At 35.6% G+C, this 23,722-nt stretch overlaps 1 protein-coding gene across 1 annotated transcript in view; it reads left to right on the top strand.

Annotated features, from left to right (window-relative positions):
- ADGRB3 (adhesion G protein-coupled receptor B3) overlaps window positions 1–23,722 on the top strand; it is a 468,945-nt gene that overhangs the window by 215,199 nt on the left and 230,024 nt on the right. Inside the window, exons 11-13 of the mRNA XM_067294133.1 lie at window positions 9,415–9,609; window positions 17,169–17,237; window positions 22,132–22,240. Coding sequence (XP_067150234.1) covers window positions 9,415–9,609; window positions 17,169–17,237; window positions 22,132–22,240 — 373 coding nt within the window. The remainder of the gene's footprint in view (window positions 1–9,414; window positions 9,610–17,168; window positions 17,238–22,131; window positions 22,241–23,722) is intronic.

Here is a 23,722-nt window from a genome sequence, read left to right as displayed (position 1 = left end):
TGATTTTTTTTTTTTTAAGTATGTGATATCTCCTGTTGAACTAGAGCATCTCTCATAGAAAGACATTCAGTCTTGCCTGAAATACCTAATACAATGGAGAATGCATTCTCCAGGTCTTTCTTTTACTTTCTTCTTCTCAATTCTCATCTTCTTGCAATTTTCAAACGTTTCTTTTTTCCCCATTGTAGTCTATAAAATAATCAAACATGAAACTAACTGAGTTCTGGGTGTTTTGCTCCAACTGAATTGGACCAGCACAACTCAGGAGGGCTGGAGCTAACCAGATATTCTGTGCCCTACTTCGATGCTTTGATTTTTTTTTCTACCTCATTTAGACAAACAGGGTGAAATTTTTCTTGAGAATAATTTCTTATTAATTTCAACTATTGAACTATAATTTAATCTATTCATACCGTGACTGGGTGTGAGTGCCTGCAAGACAAAGAACAGAACTGATATTTAGTAGTCTGGATTCCTACTCAGATGGTATCAGAGAAACAAGAGTCACTGAAGTGCCTCAGATTACTCAGAGTTACTTTCATTTCCATTCTCTCTCTTGAAGTCTGTCAAAGCTTGGTGGACTACAAATGAGAAGATTAAGAAGCAAAAGCCCAGCATTAGGATTAGCCTACATGATCCTTTGTATGAACAGCTCCTGAAAGTAATAGCTAAAGACTTCATCTGCTAAAAAGAAAAAAAAACCATGAACGGGGACTAATGCATACATGGAAATTAGATTACAATATTTTGCTGTGGGGGAGCAATGAGTTAGCTTCTGGGATCTTTATGAAATGAATGTCTGAAGCCCATATGACCAACTGTAATGAAAACCATTAACAAATGGAATAGAATCAACATCTCTTTGTCTATTGCTCTTAGAAAATTACTGGCTTCCAAAAGGAGTACTGACTCCAATTTTGAATCTGGTATTTTGAAGTCCAGAAATCAAGAGGTTGTTGAATGTCATGGGGAACTAGTTTGCTACCAAAAACTCAGTAATTTTATTCCTAGAAGGGGAGTTTAAGTGAATTCATTTTGGATCCAAGTCATTTACCTTTAGGCTTTCAGAAACCTTTCTGTAGAGCAAATAGATTGCCCTTAAAAAAGAAAATTGCATAAAAGAGCAGAGACTGTTTAAACTTGTTGGAATAAGAGTCTACCAAGCATTATTAGAAACTGATTTTGTTTAAATGGAAAATACTTGAATAGATTGGGCTATTTCTATTTTCCACTCTGTTATGTACGCATTCTAGGTGACAGGATTTACTGTATCTGAAAATAAGATAATTTTGTGAGGGGTCTACTTAAACAATATTGGTGATGTATCACTGCCTCACCATGCACTGGAATAGCCTTTGCACCTAAAGTGATGGCTTTTGGACATTCTAGTTTGTAAGAGATTTGTATTATGCCAGTTAATAATGAGAAATACTAAAGTCTGTCATCAAGACACTTTGTTTCTGAAGGTCATCTCCAAAATTAACAGAAAATCTATTAATACAGCTCATTTTCTAAAGCTGTGTAGCACAGTTTTCAAACCTGGACGATGAAATTTTACATTTGGTTGCTTGGATAAATATGAGGTACTAATTTATGCCAACTTGAGTGATTTAACACCTAAATCAGACATGCATCCGTGCAAATCCAGCCATTTTTCTATCAGAGAGAGGAAGTTAGAAAACCTAAAACCTCTTAACTTTTGAGTGTTAGGGACAAGAAATCTGCATATGAGATATTACACTGGTTTCAAGATATTAACACTCATGAAGGAGTATGGGAACTTATGCAGGTGAATCTTTGCATATCAAACTGATAATATAGCCATAAAAATGCATTTCTGCTCCTTCTAGTTCATACTATAATTTTGCTTCCACTTTTTCCACAGCAGCATTATTCAGAATTTTGTGAATACTTGGCTAAAATATAATTTGATAAAAGGAACTCTGGGGTGAATAATGATTTGCTCAGCTGCAGTTCATTAGAGATGATTTTGTTTTTCCAAATTGTATTACAAAGGTAGCTTATCAGCCTGTCCATGTACTCCTCAGTGGAATGACTGCTCTACTCATGGGATTGAAAGGCATCCTCCCAAAAAATTTACTGCTTCTTTTTGCTAGTTCACTGCTTTGTTTCTTTTTACTTAGCTGCAGAGCGAAGCAGCCAGGCTTAGTTATGTGGAGATTTGAATGTATAGGCCTTAATAACATTTTTCTTCTGCCTCAGTCTATCCTTATATTGGTATATGCCAGCTATTCATCTTACCTTCCCTGCCTTTGAGAGGTAGGATACTTGTATCAGTAAATTATCGTTCTTTCCTTGCCCAGCAATAAGCAGTAAGATTTTTTTTCTATTTCCTCTTCTCACAAAACAACTGATCAACAGATTATGCAGACAACAGTTTTCCTCTGCCTGACTAATATTTTCCCATTCTGCATGGGAAGAAATCAAAACTTTTGAAAAAGCCTAGTAACTTCAGTATTGTTAGTTGCTTGATGGTGAAGTCACTTATTTGGTCATGAGAAAGCTCTGCCAGCCCTGCCCTGCCAAACTCGTTGCATGGGCTGAAACCTCAATTTTTTAAAGTATTTTCAACACCATGTTATAAAGCTCATGTGCCTTTCTTGGTCTCCTAATAGATCCTCTTCACTTTCTGTTAATAAATATGCACTTTGCCAAAGAGAGGAAGTCTGTAACCCAATACTTCAGCCACTTTTATAAAATGTGCAGACTGGAAACCATCCATTCCAACCTAAGTGAATCATTGCTCTTTCCATAATTGCCTGTGTTACAACAGGTATGAGAAATGAGCAGCCTAGGATCAGGAAAGTGCAAATGTATTTAAAGGTACCGTGGTACTTCCCTTTTCATGAAATTTCAGGGCTTGATCTCCCCAGCATACCCATGCACTCCAAACCTAGAGATGCTATACAGTGGAAGAAAACATTTCCCTTCTATCCTGCAAAAGCAAAACACAATTTCACTCAGTTGGAATAAGTTGCTCTTCTTCCTTTCTGCATTTGAACATCTGCTCTAACAACCAAACGATCCCTCTTGAAAAATTCAAAGAAAAGCCCCCACTATGATCTCAGCAGCCTCAATCATCCTTTAATGTCTGATTTAGCAAAAAATAATGTGTGTGTTAAGTGAAATGTTCTCTGGTGGTTTCTGCTGCTCCTGAGTTACACTGAGATTTGCTGCAGCAGTGAGCAGCTGAGTGCTCCCTGACCACATTGATATTCCAAGCCAACCAACACTGCAGCCAACAGGTGAACTCCACTAGAGTATGGCCAGAGGGAAAACGAGAGATGAAGGCCATTTAGGAACTCAATAAAGAAAGCGTTCTTCTAATTTTCCCTTAAAGGCTACCAGAACTGCAGGAACCTTCATTCTAGTACAGCTGGCAGAATGACTGGAGGAATATGGCTAGACAGCTAGCTGCAAAGCAGTGGTCATAGCATGATATACTCGCTGCAGTCATCCCCCTGCTTTTTTGCTCCACTGCTTCATTTGCTGCATTCCCCCACCATATTTAAGCTCAAATTTATTAAGTATGTGAGATACAGATGATTATTCTCTTGCATATAAATTAATGCAATGCTCCCATACAGAATTTAGGGCTCCACAGTAAGTAATACTAATTCCTTGAGAGAACCATTCTTGTCCTGCAAACAGAAGTGAGCATGATTTGAATGACCGTATAGAAACATAAAATCAAATAAATATATAAATTGTCTCAATTAATCAGAGGTTTATATTTTAGGGATGGATACCCACCAGGATGACCAGGTACTATAGAAAAAAGAAAGACAAATCATTTTTAGTATGTCCTTTTATGACACCTAGCCTTAGCCATTCTGTCATTACAGAGAGCCAAGAGACTTTACCTCCAGCAATGCTATATTTGTCATAAAATGAAAACAAGCCTCTCAGGCTCGTCATTCTTTTTCCCTCTCAACTCTTGCTCTTGTCAGGTTTCATTATGCATAGATAACACAAATCTTAAAGACATGCCCTCTGGTTAAAAAAAGAAACAACAATAACAACAAGATCCCTCACATAGCATGCCAATGTGAGCAGGATTTAATTACAGATAATTGAAGCACTTAATAGCAATACCTAATAAAATAATAATATAAATCCTGGTCAACAAACACAGGGGTAAATATTAGAAAGAAAAACCTAAATTTAAAACAGAAGTAATCCCTTAATAACTGTTCATTTCATGTTCCTAAAGCCATCTGTTGCTTTACTGAAGAGCAGTCTTATGACCTTCCTATTCAGAAATTTTGCTGAATCCATGCAATAATTAAAATACTGAAGCTTTATAATGACTTTCTCTGTCAAGGAATGCATGTTTACGGACTTCTCATGAAGTCACATTTTTTAGTTGTGTGCCTATAGCCATGTTTGGTCTGTGGGGGATGTAGTTACACATGTTTAGGGATTAATCTCCAGGACTGACTCACATGATGAAAAGATGAGGATTGTTTCTCTGCATGCATACAGTTATCCCACTCTCATATACCTGTAAGCTTTCTTAGGCAAAATATTCATCAAAAGCGTGATTTATTCTTTTGAGAAAAAGAGCCAGCATTAATCACAGAATTCTGTCCTGTTCTAGATTTTGTTCTCAGGCAATGAGTGACAATAGTAATAATGATGATGACGATGATAAACAAATATTTATGGAATAGATTAAAGCAGCAAAAAAATCTCTTGAGTGTAATAATGGGAGTCTCCTTGTGAGAGAGAGACACAGAAGCTAGTAAAAGAACTAAGCATCCCTCTGGGCTGTTCACATTCTTCTTCTAAAAATATGTAAGGCTCCCATAGATATTAGATGATTTTCTTCAAAGATTTTGCAATATACTTCAGTACATATAGAAGAACACATGCAATTTCTCTGGCTTCTGTGCAGAGATTCAGTTTGTCTGAGACTGTCTAGAACAGCACAGAATTCTATGTGATTAATGCTGGCTCCTTTTCTCAAAGAATAAACCACTGTTTTGATGAATATTTTGCCTAAAAAAAGATACAGGTATATGAGAGTGAGACAGCTGTTCGTATACAGAGAAACAATTCTCATCTTTTCATCAGCGCCAATCAGGAATAAGTCCCAGAAAAAGCAAGGTTGCAGTGATGTAAGCTGAGTGCTGAGAGGAAGACTGAGACACACTGTCTGCACAAACCTGGTGTAGCAAATCGTATACCATGACAGTGGGTAAATGCGGTAATGTAAAAGTTCAGTTTCCAAGTCATTCCTTAACCTTCAGAATTTCTGCTTGGGATAAATTGTAAATTGTATGAGGTTTTAGTTTGGGTTTTGGATTATTTGCATGGAGCTATTACAGAATTATATAACTGAAGGGTAACTCTTGAGGTCACTCAGCCCTAAACTCTTCCCTAATGTCAGAATCAACTGTATTTGAGTTACTCCTCATTTTTTCTTGACTGTTATTAAAGGCCTCCAATATGGAAGACTGCATAGTCTCTTCAGGTAAACTGTAGTGCTTCACTCCCTTTACAGTTCAAAAGTTTTCCTTAATATGTAACTTTCATCTTCCTTGACATAATTGAAACCTGTTACTTTTTTTCCTTTTCCATTATAGACACAGGGAATATATTATTTCCTTCCTGCTTGCAGTAACCTTTTACTTATTAAAATCTATTATCATGACCTATTTTGAGACTACTAATTTCACTGATAACAAAGTGGAAAATCGTTTTGTATTGCTTTAGCAATCTGCTTCATAAAATGTTGTATGCGTAGAAGAGGAAAAAGACCTTTATATGAAATTAGATTATAAATATTCAGATGCATACCTGTGCCTTTCAACTCAACTTTACCTCTTTCATTTGAAAGATAGGTGAAAACATGTTCTTGAACCCTGAACCAGCTTTAAAATAAACTAGCGGAATTGTAAATACTGAATGATAGTAAGGGAAAGTAAATGAAACTTTTAGATTCTGTATTCCTAAAACACCTAAAGAATTGTCCACTGATGATCAGAAAAAACACATTGTAATAACATTTTCCTCAAATCTCAAAGGTAAAACTTCCTCACAATGACATCACATTATAGTTTAAACATTAGCATGCTGCATGAGATCAGTTCAGCCCATGATTACACCTATGCTAATATTATAGCAGCCAAAAATATATTTTCTGGCCTTTTTATTTGTGTTCCTAACTTTAAACACACAGACTTAAGAATTTCAGCTAAAATCTTTCTGAGCCTCAATGCTCATAATTATTAAAATAAGTTTAATTCATTGCTTAACATTAATTGAGGGGGAATCACCAATCCAGCCTCCAGATTAAAACCACAGAGATTAGGTAACATGATTCAGAGCAGTCAAGATAAGATTTCAGGTGCTCTGAATTGTTCTCTAGAGGAACTTAGATTCTAAATAGCTTTAAGGCTTCTAATACAATTGCATAATTCAGGTGACTACTGTATGTGATGTGAATATTCCTGTTCTGTGTGTTGAAAGCCTTATGAGAAATGTTTTATAAAATATTAGTGTTGGGTTGTGGAGGTACAAAGCAAAGTGGTTTTACAGATCATGAGCAATTTCAGGTTATATTCTTGTTTCAAAATATTTTTCTTCACTTCTATTTAAGGACTTCCTAATTTGGGTTCTTACACAACACCTTGCCATGAAATGTATAAATGACATCAAGTCACGAATACAAAATCAAATTAAATAAAATACTGAAAAAAGGATGACCTTGTAGTAACTCTTTAAATAAATCATTCTTTTGAATCTTTTGTAGGTTTCTTGAAGGTTCATTGTTTGCCGTCCTTTCAAACCACATCTAGCTGTTTAGGTTTATGGTAATTAAAGTACTGTAAATAAATTTGTACTGTAGTGCCTGAAGCCTAGATCTGACTTTGTAAGGAGGCATTTTTATTCTGTGTCATACTTGCTGATAAATCAGGGGACAAAGGCAGTTGGACCCTGAGTCAAAGTCCAGTTAAACATCAATAATTTTTCAAGTATGTAGCTCTATAGTGCAGACAGCTAGAGGTTGAACTGACAATTGAGTATCACTTTAACAGCTGCTTCATTTCACTATCTCTCGGCTCATAAACTTTATTTTTAATGAGCCTGCCTGTAAGACCACTAAAAAATGACCTTCACAGGGAGGTACAAGGACCTACAGTGGTGAACAAAATAACTTTCTTGGACAGTATATAATATCACAATGACCACAGCATAGAAAATAAGCAAAATGGTGACAAAGACATTCTCCCAACTGCTGATAGCAATATTATGTATTTTCATGCTGAAAGACACATTTAGTAGCTATGCCAGTAATCTAGGATTCTGGATCTTCAACTGATAGTAATTTGGATGTCTTCATTGGCATTATTAGTGCTACAGCAATTTACATTAACTGAGTGAATGGCCTGTGAAGTTGTATCTAGGAGTTGTAGGCTGTCTCATAACAAGAAAATAAATTGTATAATAAGTTGGTAATAAGGAGGCTGCACATTCTTACCCTGCCCTACCAGTAGCTTGGCTGTCTATGATCTCAACCTTCAACTAACTGACTCTAATATTCATCCATTTTACTTATCTTAATATATTGATATTGTAACCTTCTGTTTGTTTATGCTACTGTTAAGGGTATGCTGCTAGTCACATTCAAGACAGGACAATCTTGGAGAGATAGCTAAAGACCACAGAAAGGAATGTCTGGATTGGAGCTAGAGAGGATGAGGAAAAGGTGCTTACAAGGCTGTTCACAAGTGGTGTGACCCAAAGGAGCGTTGTTGTGCTTTCTGGATATGTTCTTTTAAAAAAAACAGTTCCAAACTGAGCTGTAATTTTAACAGTCAATAATTCTGAGCTAATTTAAATCACCTGCAGCACAACCCCAGTTACTGCTGAAGTAGACATAATAATTTAGTCTTGTGGCACTGCGGGCAAGATGCTTGCTAGGCCTTTTTTACCACAGTGTCCAAAGGTGATCAGAATGTCTTGCTGGAAGCGCTATTACTACAGCTCCCAGTTCTGCTGCTAGAGTTGTGTAAAATTCTGCACTGAAAAGAGAGCCTTACACAGCTTTGCTTGCTCAAAGGTTTAGAAAATAGTGAAAGCTATTGTTATTTTTATTATCTGCACTGCAAAAGCAGCCAAGATTAAGACTTCTGTGTGTTATGCATGGTCCAAAAGCAATAACAAGTTGGCTTCTGTCATCTTTAAAATGTGCAAGCATTGACAAATATTTCAGGAGAATGTCTCCCACAGTTTTCAGAAAACTGAAATAAATAATTAGGCATGAAATTTGCTTGCAAGAATCCTTTTCTGCAGTTTCTGTCCATTTTAAAAGGAGGCTTTAAGTGTAACCTTGTAGGAAAATAACAGCTCATAAAAGGTACGAGAAAGGAAGAAAATTCATTTGCCTAAGCTCAGGATCTGAGACTGTATACATCACATTATGAACCACTACTTTCTTGGGAATAAGGAAGTGCAAACAGGACTTTGATCTGCAGTTTTTCCAGTGAAGTGCTGCTATACGCCTCGGTTGTTTAATCCATGCATTCTTTTTCAGCCTTGGCTGGCCTTGTGACATCTGTCTTTGTGATGCACTGTGCATCTTTCTTAGGTTGCTGTGTCAACTTTAAGAATTATTCAGATCCACAAATTCAGCTTCTTACCGGGATGGTTCTTCGACCAGCATGTGCATTTTGAATTACATTTATCACTGGCCGTGTACGGGTCTGCTGGAAGAACTACATCCAAGATAAGCCTCTGCATGGATTCACAGGAGCAGTTCAGAATTCTAATCTTTGCATTTCCTGAAAAAACAGGATTAGCACCTTTGTGTTGTTAATACTACAAAAGAGAAGACTTGAATCATATCCTATTCAATTCTTCACTCTTGTATTGATTAGCCAAGCTGGGCTGGCAGAGGTGAATGATATACTTCCCCATGCTAAACTAGAGTATAGCAAGGGCTGCCTTAGCATTTACCCCTTTCAGAGCTCTTAGAACAGTTGTTTCATGCATGATAGTAGTGGTTCTTCAGCTGTTCCTCTGGGGAAGACTAGTTCCTTACTAAATAAGGCAGCAGATGAAAGCGACAGTCCAGCCATGTGCATTTCTTTGAGAAAACAGATATTGAGAAGTTATTGGTGTCCAAACAGAAATAAATGTGTGAAGTGTAACAGCTTCAGAATACATGATGTCTTGGCATCTTTCAGTATAAGATTGTATGACTTTATAATAAACATAATAATTCTGTCATCATAATCTACTATGATTTTGTTTTCTCATTCTCATTAACAGGATAACTTTTTTATAATAGCTGATATTTAATAGTTCTGGTTGTGTTTAGAATTTAATGTACCTACTTTTTTCGGTAAAGTAGATTCTGATATTCATTTTGTTCTTCTGATACAGATTAAAGAGCACCTTGCCAAGGGACAGAGGACGTTGGCTGGTGATGGAATGTCCCAGGTGACCAAGACACTATTGGATTTAACTCAGAGGAAGAACTTTTATGCAGGGGACCTTTTGATTTCTGTGGAAATTCTCAGAAATGTTACAGACACATTTAAAAGAGCAAGTTATATCCCAGCATCAGATGGGGTCCAGGTAAGAGAAATTTTGTAAGAGTGTTGTGATTCAACTGATATATTTTATGTCAATATACTCGGTGCCCCAGGAGGTAAATTAAATATTCTCAACAACAGTTTTAGATTCAATAATGTTTATGTCTAAGGTAGAACTGTAAAGTAGCAAAAGACAGCTACATGTTATGAAATGAATACCCCAAGCATCACTGCCCATGAAAAATGTAAAATTCTTTCTTTATAAAGTTTATTCCAGTATCTTTTCATTTCAAGGTTTGGTTTGATTGAGAGGAGTGTGTTGGGTTTTTTTTTTCATTAAGCAATTCAGTAGTATTCTTTATTCTAGTTTGTTACAAAATCTATCCATGATGTTTAGCTCCGTAAGTCATTCTTCAGTTCAAATACATAAAGCTCATTGAAAGTATACAGGAGTGATGGACAAGTACTTTGAAAAAATTTTTCTATTTCATGGATCAGATTAACTCTTCTTGTCCGAGAGGCCAATTAGAACACTGTCAGAGCTAAAAACACCATAATTATTTCTACATAATGTCCTGTACAACTCATTGTGTAATTTTCATTAAAATAAATATTCCACAGGGCTCCTAGATCAGGATATTGGTTTTGTTTATAACTGGGAATGTTAGACCCTTTTCTAAGACTGCAGATGTACTTAAAAAGAATACTAACAGAGAGGTAGAGGCATGTATTATTTATTAAGCAGTTAGATGATTATTCGTAAATTAATAAAGTTATTAATGCATGGTGTGCATATGTTTGTGTAAATATACACATAGTTGATAAATACAGTTTGGAATATATGTATGCAAATCACTGGAGGTGTGTGCATGTATCTCAGAAAAGATAGTTTTTCCAGAGTTAAGGTTTCTACAGCTTCCTATATTTTCATTTTTATTATTTTTCTCATGCACAGAGGAAAATGGACTTCCAAATAAATTCAACATTTCTTTTGTTGGTCTTTAGCCAGCTGAAAGTTAGATATCCACATTTTAGCAAAATGTTTTTGAACAGTGGATCTCAGAAATTATTTTGTCTGGACATTTTTTACTTATTTATTTATTTATTTATTTTCTGAATAAGAGTCAACATCTTTTTGTACTTTCAGTAATTTTTACTATTAAATATGGTGTTATTTACCACGAATCTTTCCTGCTTCCAACTATCTGACAGCCCAGTGTGATCTCTTTATGGTTCACAGACATTACAGAAATCTTTGGTAGAACCAGCCTTGAGAAATGGCTTGGCACCAGTGATTCTGCTCATGGGCTTAGCGGATCAGGTCATTTGCAGTTTACATATATTAGAAAGAATTTGGTTCTGTTCCCACTAATGATGGTTCCAAAAGTTCTGTTCTCTTCAGCAATGTAGAACTGTTTCCAAAGTTCTTAATAGTATTCTGGCAGAACTGACTTGGAAAAACTAATTAGTACCATTTTAATAATTTTTAATTATCACTACCAGGTGGAGAAATGAGAAAAGGCAAAAATTGGTAAGCCATATTATGAAAGAAATAAGGAAGGATTTCTCAAACCAAAGAAATAACTGCATTTCAGGAATTAGATGCCTAGTACCAAGAGGTCTTAAATTCCATCTGAAAAAAAGGCTCTGAATTAAAAATGAAAAGAAAAGAAAAATTTTAACCAGTTGAAAGTCAAGGTAAAACCTTGAAAATCAGTGCATAGCATTCAGGAAAATATATAAAATCAGAATGAAGCATACTTTTCATACAGGGGAAGATATTAAGCAATATGTCTGTCACTGACTTCTGACAATAAAAGATGAAATCCTTGCTCAGTAACACCAGTTTAAGTTTTACAGTCAGTTTCTGTGAAGCTGGGTTTTCACCCATATGTAAATGTTATCAAACTCTGGAGATTATATTTCAGTTTTAATTTCCACTACCACATATTTTCATACTTTCTAGTCTGTGGTAAAAGTGATGAAACAGTGAAAATGAAGATATATTTGTACAAAAATACCAACTTCTTCTTCTTGAGGAAGCTGTGTGTGATATTCTAATTTCATTCTATTTTCTGCACTAGCTAAAGAATATAATTTAGGTTTTTTAAAACATCTCAAAAAATCATAGATGAGGCTTAAACCCCTGAAAGTCATAATTTATCATTTCACTTGATGTCAGAAAAGTAGATTATGAATTATGGGTAATTATATTTTTTAAAGTCCATTAAAAAAAAAGCTATAATTTCTTTTAGACCACTACCTTTTCAGGCTTCCAGTTAAGTTAAAACTCAGAAAGGAAAAGTATGTGTATCCGCGTGTTTGTTTATCTTCCATCCTTCAGGATAGTCCCTCTATTGTCGGCAGACTCTGGCTTATATGCCACTACTTGATGTGGTTCATAGAAAGTGCCATTTGTTTAGGCAGACAGGTACAGAGAGCAGAACAATGCTTTTAAAATAGGCATGTCTAGTGCCGAGTTATTTATTGTAAGACTGCTTTTGGTTTTGCATATTTTAACCTTTTTTGCTACCATTAATATGTGTGTGCACATTGCATGTATGGTGTCAGGAAGAATGATAAGCATGTATGAGACAGTTAAACAACATGAAAGGAATTCTGCATCAGTGACTGAAACCTGCAGTACAACAGCAGAAATAGCAGAAGATGAGTCATGAAAATTACTCTAGAAGCAAGGTCTTGCCCTTAATATGGGAATTACTTCAAAATACACCATATAGGTATATTGAGCCTATGAAATAGCAACTGTGCTATTACTTGTATAGGAAAGACATTCCCTGGAAGATAATGAAAATTTTAAATAAGCATATTAATTTAAATGACCTTTTAGGGCATTTCCCAGAACCGGTCTTCTTGAGCTACCCTCTAAGTGATTTTCAAGACAGGATGGCAAGTGAGCTGTAAAATCGCCTGATCCAGTGACCAACAGGAAACAAGGTTTCTCCCAAAGTTAGAGCAGTTTATAGCCACAGTGACCATTGCTGTCAGTCAAGGATTAACAGGATTGCCCAGTGCTATTTCTCCCAGTTGCCACCTCCCACACACACTCCCTATGCTGAAGCCCCAAAGTGGATGTGACTTAAGGCTATTCATTAATTCTCCTAGGGAGGAATTCTTCTCTAGCTGTTTAGATGGATTTATGACAGCTTTATGCCTGCAGAGAGGGTCAAAGAATTTGGACTGGAACAGAGAACTGCAGCCATTGTATTGCAGAAGAAAAAGATTGAAAGGAAGGAAATTAAATTAAGAAAACATGATTGTCCATTCCTGACTGTAACTGGCTTTAACCTCAAAAAAGCCGGGGCAAAAATAAGACTTCAGTATTTGGCACTGTCTGTAGCAACCTTTTCTGCAGTGGCCAGTTCAGTAACATGTAAGCCCTGCTGCAAAAGGAAGGAGCTTGATTCTACAAAGAGGTCCAGTGTTTACTGCAGTATTGCCATCAGATCTCATCCATAATGTTTCCAAAATTGAGCCTTTGTACCTGTCAATCATTTTAGGAAAGGGCAATATGATTTTTCACAGCATTAATGTAGTGAGCAAGGGAACAGTCAAAGTAGGTGAAAGACTTTTTAACCCCTATTACCCTGTCACATTTTTGGAGTTCATCTCATATCTAGTCATAACTGAATCAGTGAAGCCACTTAATCATCTCTTTGATTAAATCACAAAACACTGGTATTGCTGACTGAAAAATCTTCATGCATCACAGCCTCCACAGCTACCATAAAAATGACATCAAACAGGAGCAGAAATAGAAAAAAAAAGTGATTTTTTCTCAAGAAGCAAGATATTCTTGTCATTGGGTTCATACACATCATTTATGGTTTATTGTCAAGTACAATGTATATCTTAAATCAGTCATTTCTCATCTTTTGTTTGTACTTTGAGTCTAGGATTATTTATCAGCCTTTTCACATATATTTCTATTAATCAGTGATCGTTTTGATGCTTTCATGTAACTGAAAATGACTCTAATGAGCACATAACAATATTAGCAAAACTGTTATTTATCATCTCCACGCAAGATTTATACCTCCTGAGTGTTTTTATATGTTGCATAGACATAGCTACTTTTGCACATAGGGCTTACAATGTCTCTACAGGGGAATCATATTCACTACAGTGTAGTGCCAAACTAGCTCTGAACCAGCTCCTTAGGAGGATAAATTATCTCACAATGAGGTCCATGCTGCTGCAGCAGCTAGACTGCTACTGGCACCATAACCAGTTAAAGTTAGCTAAAATTTTGTACACTGCATCCCCACAGTATTACACTGGAAAAGTGCAGAACTATCATGCTTTAAAAACTGTCTTTCTCAGGCAAAATTCCCCTAAAGCCAGCTCTACCTATTAGAACTCTTTGCCAAAATCATAATGTCGTAGAATAGATGTAGTTATACTGCTATGAAACTGCTTTGGCCAGTATAGTTTATTTTACTCGGGGGACCAATAAAACTGTACCTTTTTCATGGTAGAAGCTGCATTTATGCAAGGATGATTTGCCAATCTGGTTAAACTCACAAATATTTTCTAATGAATGCTAAGCTTAATTCTTTTTAGTATGCTTTATTTTGCTACTGGATACCTAAAAGAGGTGAAATGTATTCTTGGTGTATAAGCAGTGTTTAGTACCTTTTCCTCTTCTTGTCGTCAGCTTGAATAAATGGACATGCTCTGAACCTAATTAATAGAAATGGTTCCAGACAAAATGTGATTGTACCTTGACATGCGATAGCCACGTTCTTTTTAAAAGAGTTCATCCTTCTCATAGTCTTTCTTACTTGTTAAAGCAGTCATCCAGCATAGGGGGAAACCTCAGGTTTTGGCAGAGGAACAAATTACTGTGAGTAATGTTAATGTGAAAGGAAAGCTGGGACAAACCCATAGCCTTATTACATAACTGACAGACATTTACAGTGACATGAAGCCTTTCAGGGATTGCCTTCAGCAGCAGGGATAGTATAGAATGCTGTAAAAATTAAAATTTTTGATGATAATTTCTCTCTTTCCTTTGATTTTAGAATTTGCAGGCAGTCTTTTCCTTTATAATTCATTCAGATATTCTTCTAGATAAAAATTGCACCAGTAATGGCATATATGAAACAGATCAGAACAGCATTTGCCACAGGTTTTATGTAAAGGCAGGAAGATCCTCTATAAATATCTGAAAAATCCATATATCTATAAAATACAGTCTTGTGTTTAAAAGTGCCACCAACTCGCATAAAGCTCATCCTGTTAGGCATTTATCCAGTACACAAGAATCTAGTACCTTCCTTGAAATCACTTGTAAAATGAAAGAAAAAAGGGTAGTGAATACTCAACTTTGATAGCCCCACGTGGCATTTGGGTGCGGTTTGCAAATGAAATAGCTTTTCACGTAAAAAGGAAGGCAGGCATTTTCGAGTATCTAGAACATGACCTAGCTGAGGGAAAATCTTCTTCCTAGACAGAACACTTTTGTATTGACAGTATTAAATAATCCATTTTTTTCTACTTCATTTATATCCTGCTAACCAGGTGTACACCTTCTTTTAAAGAAAGGAATTTTTGGTGATGAAGCTCTACAGGCATTTTTAAAAAGAATTTTTATTTGTGTGACCCTTAATTATCCTTTATAAAATGTACAGACATTTAGGCATACCCATATGAGCTTTGACTCCTTTTGCCTTTTTTTTAAATTGAAAAGAAAAGACATCTAGAGAGGAGAGATGACGTAGGTTACATTAAATGCATCAATTTACATAAGGTATCATGTATACATAAATTATGGTGTGCTGTTCTTTCTGAACTTGGCAATAGAGTGCTGAATATGAATAGACATTGAGATACTTCCTGCTGTGAATACTGAGGTCTTTGTCAAGCCTATTAGAACAAATGGAAAATTCCCCTCTGTATCAGTGGAAATTGGATCAAACCATGAGAACATTTTTCTTTTCTGTCTGCCTTTAATCACCATCGTTCCCTTCCTATACATATTCATCATTTGCACGATACCTTGTTAAGCCATTTCCTTTCTTAGCATGCAGTTCTGCTTCACTGAAACTTATGGATATTTTGCCACTGACTTCAGTGAGAGGACTCTGTCTTCATTAGTGTATGGGGTTTTTTTTTGCTCAAACTCACCAAAGCATCAGTCACCTCTATAAGAGCTATGCTTTGCTAAGTAGTTTTTATCAATTTCAATCTTATGGTTAGCATAATTAACTTTCTAAAGATGAAGTGAAAATGGAGCCTTTTGCTGTTCAAGCAGTTGACTTTAGGAACTAACTTAAAGCAGTGAAAATGTTTTTATGTAAAAATAGTTTTCATAAGTTTTATTCAATTTTCAATTCTACAAAGTTACATTTATATGGTTATGAAAAAATTTGTAATGCAATATTCTTAAAATCCATTTTCTCCAAGACACCTAAAATGTCTGCAATATCTCAAATTTTGAAATTAATATATTTTCAAGTACAACTTTAATATACATAGTACACTAAGGGAGGAATTTATTTTTGTTCTCCATTCAGTTACTATGCAGTTGAATGTTTTGTACTTTCATTAAATAATTTGTTTAAATTGCTTGATATTTAAGCCTAATATGTACCTTATTTAACCCTAACAAACTGGCTAAAAAGTAGGTGCAAGAGGGGGAAATTAATATGACTGTCAATCTGAGTTCCAAGAAGGGTCTCTATTGGTATTCCACTATAACTATTTTCAGGGGTTTTGAGCACCTTAGTAGTACTCTTCAGCTAAGGTCAGTGGAAGTTACATGTATTTTTTTTTATGAAGGAACAGAAAAATGATAATTGGCAGACTGTAGAAAAAACTGGCATTCTGCAAGGAAAGTGATATAGAGCTGAGAAGAACAGATTCTGCACAAACCCTTAGTTCTTAAAGAAATTGGAAATAAAAACTGGGGGAGAGAACAGACAAAATTAGAAAGGAAAGTTCCCCACAAACACTTGAAAGATTTTAAAATGTGTGGTTTAAAAGTTAACTTTTAAATGCCCTGGCTGCCATTCATGTGATTTGTGTAATTATAGTTAAATGAATGGGACAATGAGACATAGAAAGTAATAGTTTAAGGTCAAAGAAACTTTTTAAAAGTAAACTGCACATGGTTTCAGATAGCCTCTTATCAATGAAATGCCTTTGCCTCCACTATTTGTGTCATTGAAGATGATTTTCATGATTTGAACAAAAAAATGGTGACCCTGAGCCAAGTGTTTCTTTAATGTATTTTGTTTTTTTGCAAGATGTATACTAGTCTAGTTTCTGGAATGAGAGTAAATTAAAAATAGAACACTGTCACATTTAGAAGTTGAACAAGTTTAATATGGTTCTTATTTTATCTAAAGTAGTGCAGAACCTGATTACATGGCCAGAAATGAACAATTAACTGTAAAATATGTGACCTTCTATTAGTCTAATATACTCCTTTGTTATCTTTTATGTCTTCTGCTGACGGAAAATAGACTACAGAAGTGCATCTTGAATAGAAAAAGGAAATCTTTCTTAATGTTTACATAAAGTTACAGCTGTTCATGTTACTGTTTTACTTTGTCTTTTATTTAATTGGCTTTTCAGAACTTCTTTCAAATCATTAGTAACCTCTTAGATGAAGAAAATAAAGAGAAATGGGAAGATGCACAAGAGGTAAGATTTGTTTTATGTAATTCATCAATTAAAATATTTGCAAGCTATGCATATGATGACATTCACTGTATTTCTTAATCAGAGGCCACACATCATTTTAATGACTCAGGATAAAGTGTAATATATGGTTTCAGAAATGTAACTAAATATACACCCTGCTTTAGGTGAAAGGAAATCCTAAATGAGATGATATTTTGGAAACACCTGATCCTTTTCAAAAAAGAATAATTCCAGGCCCCATTGGCTAATTCCTAGGATGAAAATTGTTTTAAGATTATAAGTAGCCTCTCTTGATGAACAGATTTTCACTGTGTTCCATGGGATGATTCATGATGTTAAAGAAAGCATCTTTCCTTTTGATGCTGTAATGGAGTACATAAGAAGGTTGAATACGACTAGTAAAAGGCTAGCCAAAATGAGGTTTGTATTAAACCAAACACTTCAGAACTCATCTAAAGAACTCAACCACTCCACCAAAATGTTTACAAAATTTAAATCAGAAGACCCTTTTTAAATGTTTGTATTTAAAAGAACAGTGGTGATCCTTAAGACAGAAAAATTTCAGGACTAAGTTAGATATTATGATCACATTTTATAATACAGTAAAGCCTAACAAAGGCGTTCATTTTATAATCAAAAAAAGTTAAAAATGCAAATGTAAACCTTTTTTTTTGATTGGATATAAGTATTTTTTACATGCTTACAACATAAAGCATTACAGAACTATGTTAATGCTTATGAACATGGCTATAGAACTATCACACTTACTCAAATACAAATAACAGTGGCAGTGGGGGTGAACAGAGAAGATTGATGAAGATATTCAAAGGCACGGAACTATTTCTATATGAGAAATGATTAAATGAAGTAAGGTTCTTCAGTCTGGAAAAGAGTCAACAGGTAATCTGTGATAGAAGATTCTAAAATCAGAAGTAGAATGGAGAAGATGAAGAGGGAATGATATATTTATTTACTCGTGCTCCTTATACAACAACTAAAGGACACCAAATAGAAACTGGTAAGTGGCAGATTTAGAATGAATAACAGGAGATACTTTTTTTGCATAAAACATGTAGCTAGCTAGGTTAGAAACTCTTGTCACTGGAAATGTGCATGAGTTAAAAAAATGAATGGACAAATTAATGGAAGAAAAGTCAGTATAGGACTGTTCCCGGAAAGATCTCATTTCTGCCTAAGGAACTCCTTTGGCAAAAAAATTGCTGAAGGCTGGAAGGAATTCCAAAAGAAGTATCACTATGTGCTTGCCCCATTATACTCTTCATTAGGCATCTGCTATTTGCCATTGCTAAAGGCAGGTAACTAGCCTACACAGATCTTTGGTCTGTTCTGGTATGGTCATTGGCATTATGTTATCTAGATATTTGAAATGTGGTTACTTTTAGTGTGATTCTTAGTAAATCACTGTGTGTTTGAAGCTCTTTGAAACTGATTAACTTAATTTTTGTAAGTTCATCTTTGTAATGTGATTAAGAAAGGGATTATCAAGATTCTTCATTTTGCTGCTGATTCAAACGTTGTTGTATACGTATGGTGCTGCAACCAACCCATTGTAATTTAGCCAGGAATTGCATTTTCCTACTGTTGTTTTTCTGTTCCATTGTGTGGAACTGCGTGCCAGCTACAAAAACAGGCAAAGCATGTCATCTCCTTTGTTGGTGGTGGACGGGAGCAGCAAAGTCACATGCATGTAGGCAGTTACCATAAATAGATACCACCAAGATTAGGGAACCAGTATAAAGCAACTATTTCAGCCCCACAAATGAACAGAAAAGGTGTCACTCCTTATACTTCCAACCTTGTCTGCTTCTACCCTCCACCCTGCCTGCTTGCCCATGCTGTGTATGGCATCAGTCCCACCAAGATCAGAGGATGAGAGCACCTGAGAGAAAATGGTGAGAACTTGGAGTTAAAGGGGGGAACAACAAATCTCCAGTTCCTTCCTTCCTCACTTATGCTGGTAGAAGAAGCTGTACTGAAAGAGAGAGAAGATACAAGAGTTATTTCTGTTCTCCCTCAGCTCAGTCTCTCTGCCTGGTAATTCATCATATTGTGGAGCCAAATACAGCACTGGCCGGCAGGCAGGGACACAAACAAGCATGGTGTAGAGCTGAAAACAGGAGTAGCAGGCCATAGCTGCCTGGTAATGAAACTGCGAATTTATTAAATCTTAGACCCCTGAGCTATCCAGTAAGGATAGTACCCAGAGGAATCACACCACTGGTCGTTGTTATTTTTGTTGGTCAGTTACACAAGCAGTCTCAAAGAAACTATTGAAGCAAGTAGCTCCAATTGGCTAAGGAGGGTGAGACAGAATCAGATTTTAAGACAGAAAGAGTACTATTTGGAATTGTTACATCCTGTGCAAACGCTTTTTAAAATTTTTTATGTTGAAAGTCATGGTAGCAAATAAACTTGCTTGGAAAGAATATGTACAAGTCATTTTGTGTGGTGAGTACATCTCATCTAGTGCAAACACTACTGACTAATTAAAAAAGAGGAAAGGTGATTCTGTTTCCAGTTTAACCACTTGGTTGATATATTTTTAATGACACATTGCAAACCAAGGGCAGTCTCACCAACTTCCTTGCCAGTTTGCATGCTTTTCTTCAACTCCACAGCCACTGCTAGCTTACATATCTTAGACTGTTTTCTGGATTCTTTTGCTGGAAATAAAGTCTTATCACTGTCAGCAAATTGCTGACTTTCTATCAAGAATACAGCTGCAATGCCTCAGCACATCTTTTTTCTAGATTAAATGCCAGCAGTTGAAACCATTAATTACAGGTTACATAGCATACAGATAAGCAGCACTCACTTTAATACTTGCCTTTTGTTAAGAGCTGATGTAAAGTACTGCAGACAGGAAGCCACTTCAAGTCCACAATGAATAAGTTTATACTGGTGTTTCAAAACTCAGGAGCTATTCTGCATATTCTTCATCACCATCTGCTGGCATCCTATTGATTAACTAGTACTTCAGATATATAAAAATGAAGAGTACCTCTATAACAGTGACAGTTCAACAGTTTCTGCTGAAGTTATAACTATAAAATTTTATGTGCAAGAACTAGAGTGAAAGAATCTTTTGACTGAAATTCAGCCTTGATTCATAATCTGGGAATGTGTGTACTATGAATGAGGTGGATGAAAAACGCACACTTACTATCTCGCTAACTTGTCATTAGGAAAATGAAAGTTAAGTCTGCTTCATCTGAGGCAGCATTTGCAGCTTGTGAGGATCATAAATTCTTCATAAAATAATGTTGCTGCCCTACCTTTTATAAAAGGATACAATATAGACAACATACTGAGAAATTCTCTGTCTTCAGTTGCACAGCTATGGATCTAGATAGACAAAACAAGATGAAGTTGTAGCACAACATACTGGAATTTATAGTCTCTATGGGCATTTTCATTTTTAGGGTCTGTAGTCCCAGTAGTGGAAATAATGGGTTGAATGTTGCTGATAATCTGAAATTTGGACATCTTACTGATATGAAGGAAAAAGCACTGTGAACAGCTCACTGTTCTTTTACTGTTGTAAGATACTGTATTACTGAAAATTGTCCAGTTCGTGACAAAAGTCATAACCACCAAAAATGAATTTTTTATGTATGTGATTTGAGCAGTATCTTTTAAGCTGATTAATAGATGTCTTGATATTTAATGTGGTTTTGATGGTGTGTTGTTGCTGAATATAATGATTTCTAGTATTTTTGTGATCATGTGAGCTTGCAACTTCAGAAATAAATTACACTTCTTTCGGATGTTCTGGCCTTTTCCATTTGGAAAATCACATTGAGGTGCTGCATTAGCATTGCAGAGACTAGTGAAACTTACTTTAGTTTATTTTGTCCAATTCTGGACAAAGTACAAGAAAGACATGGATGTACTGGAGTTCAGCAAAGGTCCATGAAGAGGATTAAGCGATGGGAGCATCTGTCATACTAGGAGAGGCTGAGAGAGCTGGGCTGTTCAGACTGGAGAAGAGCAGGCTCGGGGGGATCTTATCAAAGTGTGTAGGTACATGTTGGGGAAGTAAAGATGACAGAGACAGACTTTTCTCAGTGATGCCCAGTAACAGAACAAGAAGCAATAGACACAAACTGAAATTCAGGAAATTCCATTTAAACATAAGAAAAAACTCTTTTACAGTGAGGGCGGTTGAACACTGAAAGAGGTTGCCCAGAAAGGTTGCAGAGTCTCCATCGTTGGAGATATTCAAAACCCAGCTGGACATGGTCCTGGGCAACCTGCTCTAGGTGACCCTGCTTTGACCTGAGGGATTGGACCAGATTCTCTCCAGAGGTCCCTTCCAACCTCAACTATTCTGTGATTCTGTGATTCCACTACTCCACCTCAGCAATAAAAATAGTATTACCAGTGACAATTTATATTAATTAATTCATTCAAACAAAAAGCAGTTATCATGCTGCAGAGACTAGGGGTAAGATTTATGTTCAGCTGTTTATGTGGATACTTCTGAAGTTATTGAAGATATCTTCCAGAGGAAGGAAGGTAATATTAGTTAGAATTTTTTTTCTGGAATATGAAGTACTTTAACCATTAATGAGAGTAATGAACAGTAAAACTTTTTTTTATAAGTGCAGTGACTTATGAGCAAACATTCCACAGTTCCTGTGCAAAGCTGATTTCCTATAGCCTTGTTTGAAATAATGTCTGTTTACATGTGGATCTAATGCCAAAAATAATTGTTTTACAGTCACAGAATATGTTAGCTGTTGAAGCATTAGAAGTGCAGTTTAACTTGTATATTTCACTTCTCACTTGATTGCATTTGGTTGTTTTTTGATTTTGCTGCTGGAGAGATTTTGGTATTATAGTTATGGAATGTCTGACCTTCCTTTATTAGATCTATCCAGGCTCGGTGGAGTTAATGCAGGTGATTGAAGATTTCATACACATTGTTGGAATGGGAATGATGGACTTTCAGAATTCATACCTAATGACTGGAAATGTAGGTAAGAAATAGGAATTTCTTCTATCAAATTTATGACCTATTGAAAATCAGAAATTGCAAGTATGTACTTTAGAGTTGCTGCTTCTATCACAATCCATGCTGTGGTCCTCCTCCAAATTATCTCTGTTGCCTGGTTATCTTCTCACTGGTTTAATATACTCAGTATGCATAACATATCAGACTTCTCCATAATTGTATCTCAAGACTTGAATGTAAAATTTAAGGCTCTAAATAAAATTCAGAAATTTGTCAGCAGAATACTACAAACTGTAGGTATGTGCTATGAGCCTCTCCTGCATATCCAGTGATTCAAATGGTAATTTAGAAAATCATGCTAATTAAGATAATAATGATATACTAAATAGCTTGAGAAATGTTGATTTTGTTGACATTATCTCTTTTAATATTATATTCTCCCATAGGACAGTCTTTGCACATGTTATAGTGTGATAATAATCAGCATAGACAGAGAAGCACTAATTACAAAAAGCAAAACCCATTAGTTGTCAAAGTAATTTAAGCCATTGGTTGCTTACTTCATTTTTTCATTGTGTGAGGATTTCAAAATTTTATTCAGATTTATTTTTTAAACGATGTTTTCAGGACTGGAAATTTGCCAGGCAGCATAAATAATAATAAGTATCAAATATGAAGATTCTTTGCAATTGATTTCCACTTATTACTGGCCACAAGTGCTTCTGAAACTAGTTAGTTAAGAATATATCAAAGAAATTTTTGGAATGTCCCTAATGAAAATATAACTTTCTGTGCAATAGTAAATATTTATTCTTGTCCAGTTTAGATTTAGATTGACAGGTCTGTAAACTCTAACTCCTGTAAGGCACAGCCTTATATTGAAGGTATGTCAAAGAACTCACCAAAAAGTACTCTACCAGTCTTAAAATGTTTACAACGTTTCAGTATGGGGAGCTTTTGATCTTAACAAGTGATTTATTTTTGCTGTTGTTTACTTTTTGTACTGTAATACTACTTAAAGCTCCTGTCAGTTTTCAGTCCCCCTTTTTGCTAGACCCTGTACATATTTATAAAGAAAAGACATTATGTGCCTTGAAAAGCTTGTTCCATGGCATTTTTATGACAAAATTAAAAAAGAGTTTATTGAAAGAGCACAACCCATGCTGTTTGGCATGTTCTACTGCATTTTGATCTGTTTGCCCTCTGAAAAATGTGAAAAAAAACACTGAAAAATGTTTTAAAAAGAAGCACTGAAATAATCTGTGTTTCTACATATTCATGGCTCCAAATGGGAAACAGCAACAACTTTGCAACTGAATCAAAAACTGTGCTGTGCACTTGGCTAGTCTAGATAACTGCATAATTGTCACAGTCTTTCTTTTGATTAGTCTTCCTCTTCCCACATCCAAGATATTCTTAGACTCTCAGGAATAGGTCTGTTCTTAACTATATAACCATCAAAGGAAGAGAAAGAGGCAGAGAAAAGTAAAATGAGTTTATATGCTCA

Source organism: Apteryx mantelli, chromosome 3 (assembly GCF_036417845.1).
Source record: "Apteryx mantelli isolate bAptMan1 chromosome 3, bAptMan1.hap1, whole genome shotgun sequence".
NCBI classification, from domain to species: domain Eukaryota; kingdom Metazoa; phylum Chordata; class Aves; order Apterygiformes; family Apterygidae; genus Apteryx; species Apteryx mantelli.
Note: the sequence above shows the minus strand (reverse complement) of the source record. Positions and strands in the feature narration are given on the sequence as shown.